Raw genomic sequence first — 14,843 nt, forward strand, 5'->3', positions numbered from 1 at the left:
TGGTTTTCTATAATGATTACGGTAATGAGCTTATTAAATGGATACAGGTGTATGCTCGGAATCAGGGCACTGAAGGGTTGATCCCGAAAGTGTTTTGCACTCTGCACTTGCACTTTTTGTGGCCTCTGGACAATAAATTCATTGGAGCTTTTTTGACTTCATTCTCGTGTGCGGATCTTTCTATTCTTTTTGATCTTAAAATAATAGGTTTAAAACACATTTAAACTTCTCATAATAAAATAAAAACAAGCAAACAACAAATAATCATCTTAAAACACTTAAATTATAAGCCCATATCATGGCATTTCTGCAGAAAAACCTCTTTTCATCCCTGAAAATGAAAATAAATTGAAAATAATGCTTTTAAAGGGGAAGTGCATCTCCTTAGCTTTACCTTGGAGTTCACCCTCCGCCTGTATGTGTGTGAGAGAAAGCGGAGGAGAGGTCACGTAGCTCACCTTTTTATGAGCCTAATATTTATACATGCCATATATTTATAACGAAGAGCTGTGCACGCGCAAGTGACGGGATTTTGGGTGTGAGAACCGTTGCTTCACCACTACTACCGATTTGCCGCTTTTGTGTGTCTCTCATTGAAAATGAACTAGAGACTTGTGCTTTGTGTGTCCAGTGTAAAACTGTCTTTATCTCGAAGTAGGCTACTGCTGGCCCAATTTATCAGTGGACCACCGGGAATTCTCCTGAGTCTTCCAGGAGATATTCTTATTACTATATAATACAGCGTTTGCGCTTGCAGTGGTTGCGTGCTGATTATTTTTTTATGTTGCAGAATGAAAAAATAAAGAAATCCAAAAACATGCTTGTACATGCTTTTATTTTAGTGCAAGTTTATTAATAAACCAATGAACAAAACCTCCAGTCTTTCTCAGGCATCTCAGAGATGGATTAATTGTGAGTGTGAAGTGGGGGCGGCACGACGGTGTTTTGTCTAGAGCGGCAGTTGAGCTTGTGCCGCCTTTACAATAGGTTATTATAAAATCCTGCTGATAGTGCTGTTTTTAGTCTTTGACAGTGAGTAGTGAATCTGACACACATCTCATCAGTGCCTCATTGAAACATGTTTTTAAACACGTTTATTGTGTGTAATAATGTGTATTTTGCACAATTAACTTCTATGCACTTGTGAGAAAACTATACTGTAAATATTAATGCAGTCACTCACAGACATAAATTCATTTCCACAGAGCTGTAAGTTCATAGATGATGATTAATAGTGAAATAAATAGTAAATGTTAATATAATTTGGGGACTTTTAAACAAGCACTTACGCACTGTAGCTTTAAGCTCTTTTAAGTTTTGCCTCTTTGTCGCCATCTCTGTTTGAAACCTGCAGTTGCAGTGATTTGTGGAATCATCATCTTTACGTGGGTTGTGCTTCGGCACGGCTCCTCAGCGGATGAATCTAATGTTTTGAGGAGCAGCTGCAGCTATGTGTGGGGGGGCTGTCAGGAGTATTGGCAACGCACCAGTGTGGATCTTCACTGTACATCGCAATTACAGATTCAACGTCTTGTATGTCCAAAAATAAGAAGTTTCACCAGAAAATCTCATCTGAAGAAGTAACGTCATCCACTTTTGTTCTGACAAACTCAAAAAAAGTTTTACAATAAATCTTGCTGACAATGGTGCAAATCATTATACTTTGTTCTCAAATTGTTAATGTTAAAAACATCAACTTTGCGTGACTGTGTATGTAGTTAGTATTATTGTTATTCATAACTATGGATTAAGCGAGAACGTGTGCTACTGTAACCTTATTACCCAGTGAACAATTAAAATGTCTTAACCTGTCCAGCAGAAAAATAGCCATCTCCCTTTGGTCACGCCACCTTTCAAAAGCCCTGCCGACATTTATTGTTTCTTTGCAGGAGCCCGGTCGCTTTCTCTTTTTCACTGGCTCTCTGCAGTCTGAAGTCTTTTACTTTTTACCACAGTTGTCAGTGATGATTGTCGTTTTGAACTTTCTGGATTACAAGCCTCCATCCCAAGTTTAAATCCATTCCAGCTGCTGTAAGAAGAGGCTACAAATGATGCGCTACAGGAGTATCCACCGCACACGCCATATAGCCTACTAGCCAGGACTCCTTTCTGTTTACTGACGTGATGTAATGACGCAGAGACAAACGTCAGCAAACTCGTATTTCCCATGAATTCCTGCCAGTATCAATCAGATTATAAAACATTATTACAAGCTTACCGTTGTGAATCAAGCTAAGGTAAGGAGATAGTTTTGAACAGTGATTGGTTATGGCTTTGCTCAATAATTCATTTTGGATCATTTTTAACCAAAAAAAGTTACGGACAGCAGCTTTAAACAGCTGACAGAGAGTTTCATTCCCAACATGCACTGGGGGTTGAACGGCTTCAGATTTGTTTAAAGTCGACATTTATGTGATTAAAGTCGACGTCGACTAGTCAATGATGACGTCATTAATGAACAAATAAGGTATTAGAAATGTACAATAATAAATGTATTCAAATAGAGCTTGTGTTTAATATGATAGTTTAATCCTTACATCTACTGCAGTACAGTATGTTGTTAGTCTGGAGAGTATTTAGTCTCTACCCGCCCCTTACAATCCCTCGTTAAAACTGTATGAAGACAGCCAGATGTGTACTAATAATGATGTGCCATACTCCATGTTCACAACAGTTCTTTTGTCTTTGGGTCGTCTCTTTCTAAATCAGAGACAGATAAAGTAGCACAGTAAAGATTGTGAGTGATTTTAATTCTACCTGGCAGCATCTCTCTACTGATAGTGAAGCTGTATGTTTTAGTTACTAAGAAATATATGATAAAACTGTTCAGTTTCTAAGATATTTTATTGATGAATCACAGAACAGTGTTGTTCGATCTCTTCATCACTGTAAAGCTTAAACTACCGATCAAGCATTTATTCAACATGTCATCTTGAATGACTGTGATGTTGAATAAAGTTAATAAAACAAAATGAAGCAAAGCAAGTTACTGTGTCTGTGAACACCATTGACTCAAACTAATGCAACTGAACCACCAAATAGTGGGAAAATAAAAATATTGATCAAATTAACAATTTGCATTAAGGATTTAATCCAGTAAAAAATGTTAAAACTGCAATAAATGCACAGCTGTCTGGAGAGTCTCTCAAAACTTTTATATTTTATACCCTTAGAAAACTTTACTACATTTTGCAAAATTTTAAATATTCATTAGCTGAAGAAACAGTCAGGAGCTCATCTGATTTCAGATATTAATCTGAATGATAAAGTGATCAGATTATCTTTCTTTCAGGAGCTCATTGTATTGAGATTCAGTGTTCAGATCATGTCATCCTACGTTCCTGAGGGCAGAAAACTGGAAAGCCACTGTACATGTCTTTATTGTTTTATTTATTTATTTTAATATTTCATCTCTTCCAGATTTTCTGGCTGTAATCTCTCAGATCAGGATTGTGAAATTGTGTCTTCAGCTCTACAATCCTCAAACTCTGTCCTGAGAGAGCTGGATCTGAGTAACAATGACCTACAGGACTCTGGTGTCAACTTCATTTCTGATGGACTGAAGAGTCCAAACTGTCAGCTGCAGATACTGAGGTATTTAAGAACATATAATGGATAAAGTACAGTCAGACGGTCACAATGTTCATGGGTTTCTTTAGCTGATCTGAAGATGATCTGACTATTGATGTGTGTTTGTTCTGCTCTCTTCCAGACTTGCTCTCTGTAATCTCACTGCTCAGCATTGTGAAATTGTGTCATCAGCTCTACAATCCTCAAACTCTGTCCTGAGAGAGCTGGATCTGAGTAACAATGATCTACAGGACTCTGGTGTCAGCTTCATTTCTGATGGACTGAAGAGTCCAAACTGTCAGCTGCAGATACTGAGGTATTTAAGAACATATAATGGATAAAGTACAGTCAGACGGTCACAATGTTCATGGGTTTCTTTAGCTGATCTGAAGATGATCTGACTATTGATTAGGGGTGGCACGGTACATGAAAAAAACACCCGAACCGTTCGGTTCGCTTGTCTTGATTCGGTTCGTGTGTGCGTCGCACGGTTCGACGCATGCGCAATGTAGCCCCGTGTTCAGACAGTTTTGCCTCAGACAGTTTCGCGTGAACATACATATAGACAGTAAAAGTGGAGTAAGGAGTGCTGCAGAAATGGCAAGTGGAGGAGATAATGAAGGCTGCCTGGAGTTGGCGGATGCACCCGTGTCGTTCAAATCCGGTGTGTGGGAACATTTTGGATTTCATGTTACTTACGATGACAACGGAAATAAAACAGTAGATAGAACTGCGACTGTGTGCAAGCATTGTGCAAAATGCATTCAATATGCTAATGGCAACAATATGACAGTTCATTTGAGAAGACATCACGCCAATGTGTCGATAAGCACAAACAGGAGAGAGCCGGTTAGGAAACAACTTCTACTGTCCGCAGCATTTAAGTAATATGTATATACACCCTCTAAAATTTTAGCAATAAATGGAAGATGAGAAATTGGACTAAAGTTACTGAGATTGTTCGAATCACTATTTTGCTTTTTTAATATGGGAGTGACAGCAGCAGTTTTAAGTGCTGTTGGCACAACACCAGTAGCCAAGGAGTCATTTATTATAGTAAGAACAACAGGGCACAAGTAACCAAAACAGGATTTAAATAAAGTAGAAGGCAGGGGATCAGGTATGCAAGTGGAAGCTTTCATACAAGATACCTGTGCACAAAGAGACTCAGAGGTGACTAAGGAAAAATTAGAGAAGGGTTTACAGGAAAAACCTGGCAGATTAACTGTAGAAACATGAGGTCTAAAAGAACTAAGAATATCTTTGCGAACGTTATCAATTTTTAAACTGAAGAATTAACAAATAAAATAGATACTATTGCTTCTAACCTGAGTGATTGTTTTACGTGTATACAGCGTGCGATTTGTAGGGGGGGGTGATGCTACCGATGCTACCCTGGTGATGCTACTCCACAAACCACCAACAGAGCACATAAAATACCAAAAATAAAAATATTTTTTAAAACATCGGCAAGTAAAACGCGTTTATATAGAACTGTCTCTTTACGACCACAACAAACGGGACACTTTTCAGACGCGCATTCCGATTTCACCTCAGCGCCAGGCACAAGTCAAACGAGCGCAGAAAAGATAGGTTTTGTATTTTCAAAAAATATTTAAAACAATCCCATAACATTATTTAATACAGTTGTATTTTTTTTTATTGTTGTAAATGATGTAATTTGATTGGAAACAGCCCTTAGTGTCTTATTCTAATTGAATTTATTGATCAAATTTAAGAATTTAAAATGAAAGATGAATCATTTTACATGAATCATACAACATGAATTTAAAGATGTCAGATGTTGATAATCATACAGCAGATTTAAATATGTCAAAGCTGCAATATTCTAAAAGGATATTGCTTCAGAATAAATTTATATTTACACCAAGCAACTGTTTTACTCGTACAAGTGAATGACCGATTTACTTGTCCAAAGGACAAGCACATGACAAAGCTTAATGTCGAGGCCTGCATGTAGTCTTAATAGGCCGTGTTTCAGTCACCATTTCATATTGTCTGACAACAAAAACAGAAAAATATATAGATAAAACAATTGTATTGGGAATTTGGCTGTATTAAAATATATTATGTGAGCAAAAAGGGTAGCAGCAGAGAAGCAAACAAATGTAAAGGGCTGATACTTGGCAGAATGTGAATGCAACACGATGAATATTCTAATTGCGGTATTATGTCATTTATCAACATTTATTGCCATATATATATTATATAATGGTATTAAAAAATTTAAAAATTGGAATTAAAAAGCATTAAATTAGATTTGATGAAACCTGTAGAAACCCTGTTACCCGTTTATTTTTTGAAAAAAAAAAAAAAAAAAAATCCCATTATGTGACAAAGAGGTAGCAGCAGAGAAGCAAACAAATGTAAAGGGCTAACACTTGGCAGAATGCAAATGCAACTTAATGACATAGTGAATGATTAGATTTAAATTAGATTTGTAGAAACCCTGTACAAAGTGACGTAGTGCCATCAAGAAACTGTCAGCATCAACACTAGTCAGCAGTTCTAAATGAACACACCTAGTGGTTTGACATTTGAAAAGTAGTCCCCATCTCTTCTCAGTCTTGAGGAGATCAAACTCAGATGAAATGTTATACAGTTGACTACTACATGGAAAAAACAAAAAACAAACAAACAAACAAAAAAACTACTAGATAGGGAAAAAACACTCCCACTCCTTTCAAAATCCTTTCTTTGGGCCTGTTGCAACAGAAGTTCAATCTGAGTCTTGTCAAGAGAAGAGTGAGCTCATTCCATGATTTATATTGCTGAACATTTAAAGTCAAAGGGTTCTCTTCAGTATTAATGAGGCCACAGAACAAAGACTTTCTTAGCTCATTAACTGAGTCCTCAATCCTGTCAGGGAATCTTGGCCACTGATCTTGGTCAGAATAAAGGAAAGAAGGGCCTTGACTCCAAAGGTTAAGCTTGGCTAGATCAGTAAGGCTCTTGCCTCTGGTGATGTCATCAGCTTGATTGCTGTTTGTGTCAACATAGTGCCATTGTTCAGGAGTAGAGTGCTCTAGGACAGGGGTCTCCAAACTCATTCCTGGAGGGCCACTGTCCTGCAGAGTTTGGCTCCAACCCAAACTCTGCAGGACAGTGGCCCTCCAGGACTGAGTTTGGAGACCCCTGCTCTAGGATTTTAGTAATGCAATTAGCAACAAGTACTGTAGCGACAGGTATCAGAATGAATCCAGTTGAGGACAGTCATTGAATCAGACCACAGTTTTGTTTGCTGAATAAGTAGGTTAAGTTCCCTCTGCAACAAATTTGCTAACTGAACCTCGGTGAGGGCAGCACAAAATTCAAGATGAGGTATGGAATTTGTTTTAGGAGGGGCAATTCTTGATCGTGCCATCACAAAGGAGACTAGAACTTCACTCTCATGGTTTACAATCCTCAGGTAGGCTACTGACCCATAAGCTTGTTCAGAGGCATCACAAAATACATGCAACTCTCTTCTAATGGAATTACCATCAAGTTCAACAGGACCATATTATCTCGATTTAGTTACCACTTATAGTACATTTGAACCCATAGTGTACTACAAGTGGTAACTAAATATAGTTTTTAAATACAGAGATAGTATATTAAAAGCACGTTTTAGTTCATATTTCATGGTGTTTCAAAATAGCACAGTTAAGTACACTTAGATGTTCTTAAGATTATCTTAAGAAGTACTAAAGAAGAATTTTTTTGTATATTAAGTACAAAATAAGTGCGTGAAAATAGAGCACTTTAAGTACATTATAGAAGTGTACTTTTTTTCCACCTGGGTGCACATGGCGGTGACTCAGGATTAGCTTGCTCATTATGCTGCTCCTGCAGACAATATCACAGTTCTTGGGCTAATACTGCAGCTGACTCTGTCACAGCAGAAGGGGCAAGTAAGTCCATATTAGGTGAGGATGGTGCAGATAAATGTTGGCTACTTGCTTCAGATGACCAAGAACTTCCTGAAGAGCACATTCAATTAACTTTACTATTTATCTGCTTCACACTTTTGCCCAATTTCATAACAAGCTCCTTCATCTCCAGTAAGACAGGGTCACAATGTTCAGAATAACTCTCTGCATTAGATCCAGTACTGCTCTGGACTGGGGCTGAGGAAACTGAAGAACTAGTATGAGAAGGCTTCAAACTAGGAAGTGTCCTCTCATAGTCCTCAAGATAGATGATACATGGCATTGGCTAATTGATTGATTTTGGTCCAGTGGAACGCTCCGCTCCAGCTTGAAGGACCATGTAAAAGACTCTTAGGACACTGCTGAATCACAGGGGGAGCATCACAATGGGGCGTCAGTAAAAACACTTTGAGGCAATATCCATTTTAAAGGTTTATTTTCACCAATGATGGTACATAAGTCATTTCAATGGTGCATCAGACTGGTTTATTTGTACACAGCACCATGTGACAATTTCTGAGCAGCAAAGACAAGGAAAGGAAGTAAACCACTCTACTGAAGCAAGCCTTCTTAAAGGTCACTAATTGAAGTCGCAACAGGCTGCAGCTGTTGAAAGTGGACGGGGCTTCAATGACATCAACAGTCTCATAGGGATTTTCAACATGGTCCGCCTGTGTGTGTTTGTAGATGATCTGACTGTTGTGTGTCTGTAGGTTGTCTGGCTGTATGGTGACAGAGGAAGGCTGTGGTTATGTGTCTTCAGCTCTGAGTTCAAACCCCTCACACCTGAGAGAGCTGCATCTGAGCTACAATCACCCAGGACAATCAGGAGTGCAGCTGCTCAACCACAAACTGGAGGATCCAAACTATAAACTGCAGATACTCAAGTATGTCAAACACTAATAATGACAAACTGAATGTGTGTGTGAATGATGCAGATTTCTGTTAATGTGTGTTTGTGTGTTTATAGTGTGGATCATGGAGGAGAGGTCATGATGACAGCAGGACTACGAAAGTGTAGGTCTACAAACACTCACACTCTCTCTCACACTCACTCACACACACACACACACACACACACACACACACACTGAGATGGCATCACACGCAGGCGTCATCTCTGTCGCTCCGTCACGGCATCAGGTGTGTCACGAATGCTGGAGAGTCTGTGGAAGATGTGCTGTTGGAGGTGGCTGAACGTGTGGGACATGAGAATATTGTTTCAGTGGCGGTGGTGGTTTTTCTCAAGGATGAACAATTAGCGACAAGTATTTGAAACGTGCTGTCATTTAGGCAACAAGTATTTATGTTTTAAACTCACGGACTCTTAATGTTAATTCTTAATTCCTACTGAGAGTGTAAGGAAAGGAAAGACAAGGAGTTGACTTTTGAGAATGAGTGAATGGTTGAAGGTAGGGCTGTAACGATTCCTCGATTAAATTCGAACACTCGATTATTAAAAAATCCTCGATTTCAATTTGCCCGTGTCGAGTAACCAGTAAAATACCGGAAGTGGCGCTTTCCACGGAATCCATGAAACGCATTATTAGACCGTTTTCTAAGGCTGCACGATATTAAACCTGTTTAAAAATCATCATAAAGCATAATGCTATTGTGAATTTACAAAGGCTGTGAATTAATTAAATAAATGTATGTGTGCAGGTTTAATATATATGCGCTGTAATTTACATGTGTGTAGGGTATCTATGTGTGTCTCAGAGATTCACATGAACTGTTATCATTTACATGAGTGGCACGTCTCAAACTCAAACTAGATCGCGTTGTAAAGTGTAAAAACAATCGTCAGGCCACTGGCGCCCTCTGCAGGCATTTGTTATAATACATAAAGAACATTAGTTGTACAGTTCAATACATTATGTATTTTGACAGTTTTGTTCAATAAAACCATACGATTAATTGCTTTTGATACTTTACATGAATCAATTATTGTGTTATTGCTATTATATATTTATTGTAAGTCATATGTGTAAGTGAATGTGTTTTGTTGTGTAAGAACCTTTATAATGGTCGCGTTAGTAGTTGAGCTATATGTGCGACAAGCGCCGCCGTGTTTGTTTACGCTGCGGTCAGGACAATAGATCTACAATTTACAACAGATTTACAACACGTGATTACAACACGTGAATTCATCCACTTCTTTCAAAATACACGGATGGATGTAAGTGTCCGGTGAATTTGGAGAAGAACAGGGTAAACTTTATAGTTGCTTGCCTTACACCATGTCCTAACCAGACGCGATGCCGCGACAAGCAATAAAAGGTATCTTTTCCATGTTAATCTGATTTTTTGTCCTAATCAGCCGCGATGGCGACACGCGAATATTCTATTTTAGAAACGGTTTCTATTTCTCCGCCACGTCGCGGCTGGAACAGCAACACAAAGTATGAGAATGATAATGTCAGGTACTGTTTATGTGCTTTATTTAATGTTAAAAGCGTCTAATGTGAGTTTGAATCATTCTGTGTTCCCAGCTTTTTAGCTGTAATGAAAACAACACTGGCTAATTCACCTCAGGTCTTGAAAGTAAATAAATGGGCACAAGAACGTTCAAACTGTCAACTCAATGCGAACAAACAAGTGTATTTTATGACAAAGATTGGATCAGTCACTCCGTCTGTACTTTAAATGATGTTTAAATGGTGTAATATTTATAAATTTCACTATGTACTTGCCCATTTCATTGTGTCTCTTGCCATGAGAGCCGCCCACACTCTCCTCTGATTGGCTGTGGTTTTTCATTGAATTTATCACTTCTCATTGTCACGTCGCGTCTAGTGTGGACACGGTGATACTCACAGTATGTAATATGTATCTGATATGAATATAACGCCTAATTATATAATTGTCTAATTATAATGGAAAGGATTATTATTGCAGCTTCCATAGACATCAGTGTATATTTTACAAACTCTAAATGTATTGTCACTAGTACTTATGTGTATTTAAATATCTGAAACCTCGAATTACTCAAGTAATCGTTAGAATAATCAAACAATTACTCGATTACCAAAATAATGGTTAGCTACAGCCCTAGTTGAAGGAGATGCTGAAGTGCAGATCTCTGAAATAAATGATGTTGTGGGGATGGAAGGCCAGAGAACAGGGATTGTGTAGTGACAGAATCTGGAAGCACTGAAGATCAGAATAGTGTCAAGAAGGTAAATTCATGTCGTCCTAGAGAAAAACTACTAAAATTAGGTGAGGATGAAATGAATGAGGCTGAGGATGGGGATGGTGTTTATCTGATGTTTCAGATCTGTCAGATATTTCCCAGGATGTGATCAGGTTTACTCTTTAGATGAGATCAATTATTTTTTGGATGAGACTTTAGGAAAGGTTGCTGACATGAGGAATTTCTTTCCAGATGTAAAGAGATTTTAATTTTCAGTTCTACATTGTCAAAGGAGGGTAGGAGAAGATAAATCGAGTATGTGAAAGAGGTTTAGATTAAAAACACACACAGTTGTTTGACTGTGTTACTGAGCTCATCTCATAGACTTGAATTGTTTTTATATCAGGTTAATGATATATTTTATGCCCCAAAGAAACACCACAGAAAAACACTAGATTTACAGAGAAACATGATTTGGCCAGTTTATGGGCCGTTTTTAACTAGTTAGCAGTGCCGGTCACCACCAGGGGCTTATTTTCTCTCAAAGATGATTTAAGTAGCGTATCACTACATAATGTGAACATAACTGTGCATTCAGCTTTAGAGGAGTCATGTGGAAATATCTTTCTATTAATACATGAGATTTATATTTATTTAATTACTGTTTTGGACTCAGACATCATGCAGTGATGGTGATGACATGTCTTGACACGTGACTATTAATTCAGATACAATAAAAACGCCACACTCTCGTCCACACTAGAGTTTACAAGTGCTTTCCAAAAGCTTCTCATTCACACTGAAACATCAGAAACGTTAAATTCACTTTACTGCACATGTGTGAAACAATAAAGCTCACTGAGATGATACAGATGATCAGACATAATAAAGTTTTCACACTATTCTTCTGGCAGGATCATTTTATTTATCAGAATATCTCAGCATTCACTGATGTGTCCTGGTCGCTTTCACTCAACATTATATGATGGTCTTAAACTCAACTTCGCTCATGTTTCGCCGCAGGACAGCAATTGTGAGTGAATTTTCTGTCATGTTTGAAAACAGTGTGAAAGTGAACAGCACATAACAGACACAATACCGGTGTAAACACAGATATCTATCGGTACAGTACGCGTCACATGACTCAGTTTTCACAGTCACACTACAACACGAAAACAGCTTTATCAAAATGATCCACTCGTGAGAGCGTCTTCAAAAAGCTCAGTTTTCACAGGACAAAAACACCATGTCAGTGTGGACAGAAGGACAAAACAGAGAGAAAAAGATGCGTTTTAAACTAAAACACATTAGTGTGGACAAGACCTATGGCTTCAAATCAAAGATATCTGTCCAGAGCAGAAACATGACAAGAATAATGTATATTATTTTGTAATGTTTTAAATTCTTATCTTATTTAGTCAATGAATTAATTAAAAATCAACATTAGTCCATGTTTTCCATTAGAAATGCCCCATGATGAAATGTAATTTTAGTTTAGTACACATCGATGATCAAAACGTTCTTATATGTATTTCAGTGGCGGCTGGTCAATAGAGTCAATCTACTGAATACAGACAACTTCATTATGAAGAAAAATAACAAATGAAAAATAAATAATCATAATTCATGACAAAATACTGTTATAAACTAGGTTAGTGGATAATTCAGCAGCAACAGTTCCTCTAGAATAATCATGAGAGCCCTGTCACAGTCACCAGCTGGAGTGCCTTTGATTGCCACCAGAGGGCACTCCACCCCAGACTACTGTCAGACTCCATTCCCCATAATCCTTTGCCCGGATTATCAGCCATGTTTACATACAGCTGTTACTCATTAGCCTCATTAGCTCTGCCTATAAAAGCCTGGTTCTCACTATCATTCTCTGTGAGGTTTTGTGAGTGTCGACTGCATTTCTGAGTGTTTCTGTGTTCATCTGTTTGTTGGTTTGTTCTGACCCTGTTTCCCGTGTTCTGGATCTGTCCCTGTTTCCCGTGTTCTGGATCTGTCCCTGTTTCCTGTGTTTCTGCCTCAGTATCTGTTTTGGACTAATTGCTTTTACAAGGCAGGAATAAGCACTGCTGCAAGTTTGAGAAGGCAGCTGAAAGAAAATATCTGACTATATCAATGCATGTGAATCAAAGAAATATGCCTAATAATTAAGCTGGCTTGAAAAAACCAACTTACTGATCTGCTACTTAAGCTTTTTATTCTTCTTCTTCTCAGACTAAATTTCAAAATGCTCCTCCTCCTAGACTGTTCAAGCTACAACCACCAAACTCGGACTAGACCTTCAGACTGTTCTGACTTACTGTGCCTTATCTTTTCAGACTGATCCGACTTACGGTTTTCCTAAAAATGCTGATTAAAACTTGGAAAAATCCCATAGACTTTCATTGACGGAATGTTCAGATGAACCAAGACTGTTCAAACTCCAACTGTCAAAATTCAAATTCTGACAGTTGGAGAGGCTCATCAGACTCCATTAGCTGCCATTCTATGTTCTATTTCTAAACCATTGAGACTCATTTAAACTTCCATTCTAATATTTCTAATCTATCATCTGACTATTTCTATCTATCTATCTATTTCTTTCTTTCTATCTATCTGACTATTTCTATCTGACTATTTCTATCTATCTATCTGAGTATCTGTCTATTTCTTTCTATCTATCTATCTATCTATCTGACTCTTTCTATCTATCTGACTCTTTCTATCTATCTGACTATTTCTATCTATCTGACTCTTTCTATCTATCTGTCTATTTCTTTCTATCTATCTATCTATCTGACTATTTCTATCTATCTATCTATCTATCTATCTATCTATCTGACTCTTTCTATCTATCTATCTATCTATCTGACTCTTTCTATCTATCTGACTCTTTCTATCTATCTATCTATCTATCTATCTGATTCTTTCTATCTATCTGACTATTTCTATCTATCTATCTATCTATCTGACTCTTTCTTTCTATCTATCTATCTATCTATCTATCTATCTATCTGACTATTTCTATCTATCTATCTATCTGACTATTTCTATCTATCTGACTATTCCTATCTATCTGACTATTTCTATCTATCTATCTATCTGACTATTTCTATCTATCTATCTATCTGACTATTTCTATCTATCTGAGTATCTATCTATCTGTCTATTTCTTTCTATCTATCTATCTATCTGACTATTTCTATCTATCTGACTATTTCTATCTATCTGACTATTTCTATCTATCTATCTATCTATCTGACTCTTTCTATCTATCTGACTCTTTCTATCTATCTGAGTATCTATCTATCTGTCTATTTCTTTCTATCTATCTATCTATCTGACTATTTCTATCTATCTGACTATTTCTATCTATCTATCTATCTATCTGACTCTTTCTATCAATCTATCTATCTATCTATCTATCTGACTCTTTCTATCTATCTATCTATCTATCTGACTCTTTCTATCTATCTATCTATCTGACTCTTTCTATCTATCTGACTATTTCTATCTATCTATCTATCTATCTGACTCTTTCTTTCTATCTATCTGACTTTCTATCTATCTGACTATTTCTATCTATCTATCTATCTATCTATCTATCTATCTGACTATTTCTATCTATCTATCTATCTATCTATCTGACTATTTCTATCTATCTATCTGACTATTTCTATCTATCTATCTATCTGACTATTTCTATCTATCTGACTATTCCTATCTATCTGACTATTTCTATCTATCTATCTATCTATCTGACTATTTCTATCTATCTATCTATCTATCTATCTGACTATTCCTATCTATCTGACTATTTCTATCTATCTATCTATCTATTTCTATCTATCTGACTATTCCTATCTATCTGACTATTTCTATCTATCTATCTATCTATCTGACTATTTCTATCTATCTATCTATCTATCTATCTATCTATCTATCTATCTATCTATCTGACTATTCCTATCTATCTGACTATTCCTATCTATCTGACTATTTCTATCTATCTATCTATCTATCTATCTATCTGACTCTTTCTATCTATCTGACTATTCCTATCTATCTGACTATTTCTATCTATCTATCTATCTATCTGACTATTTCTGACTATTTATCTATCTATCTATCTGACTTTCTATCTATCTATCTATCTGACTATTTCTATCTATCTATTTCTTTCTATCTATCTATCTGAGTATCTATTTATCTGTCTATTT

At 37.0% G+C, this 14,843-nt stretch overlaps 2 protein-coding genes and 1 pseudogene across 5 annotated transcripts in view; 1 reads left to right on the plus strand and 2 right to left on the minus strand.

The window, feature by feature from the left end:
* Window positions 1–14,843, minus strand: part of LOC127507143 (von Willebrand factor A domain-containing protein 5A-like) — a 182,480-nt gene that overhangs the window by 138,829 nt on the left and 28,808 nt on the right. The window lies entirely within an intron of this gene.
* The window catches only part of LOC127507150 (von Willebrand factor A domain-containing protein 5A-like), a 182,288-nt pseudogene that overhangs the window by 138,138 nt on the left and 29,307 nt on the right, over window positions 1–14,843 (minus strand).
* LOC127507139 (NACHT, LRR and PYD domains-containing protein 12-like) overlaps window positions 1–14,843 on the plus strand; it is a 36,536-nt gene that overhangs the window by 16,770 nt on the left and 4,923 nt on the right. Inside the window, 4 exon segments of the mRNA XM_051884080.1 lie at window positions 3,421–3,594; window positions 3,713–3,886; window positions 8,216–8,389; window positions 8,473–8,519. Coding sequence (XP_051740040.1) covers window positions 3,421–3,594; window positions 3,713–3,886; window positions 8,216–8,389; window positions 8,473–8,519 — 569 coding nt within the window.

The sequence above is a fragment of the Ctenopharyngodon idella genome, chromosome 24 (genome assembly GCF_019924925.1).
Source record: "Ctenopharyngodon idella isolate HZGC_01 chromosome 24, HZGC01, whole genome shotgun sequence".
Lineage (NCBI taxonomy): Eukaryota > Metazoa > Chordata > Actinopteri > Cypriniformes > Xenocyprididae > Ctenopharyngodon > Ctenopharyngodon idella.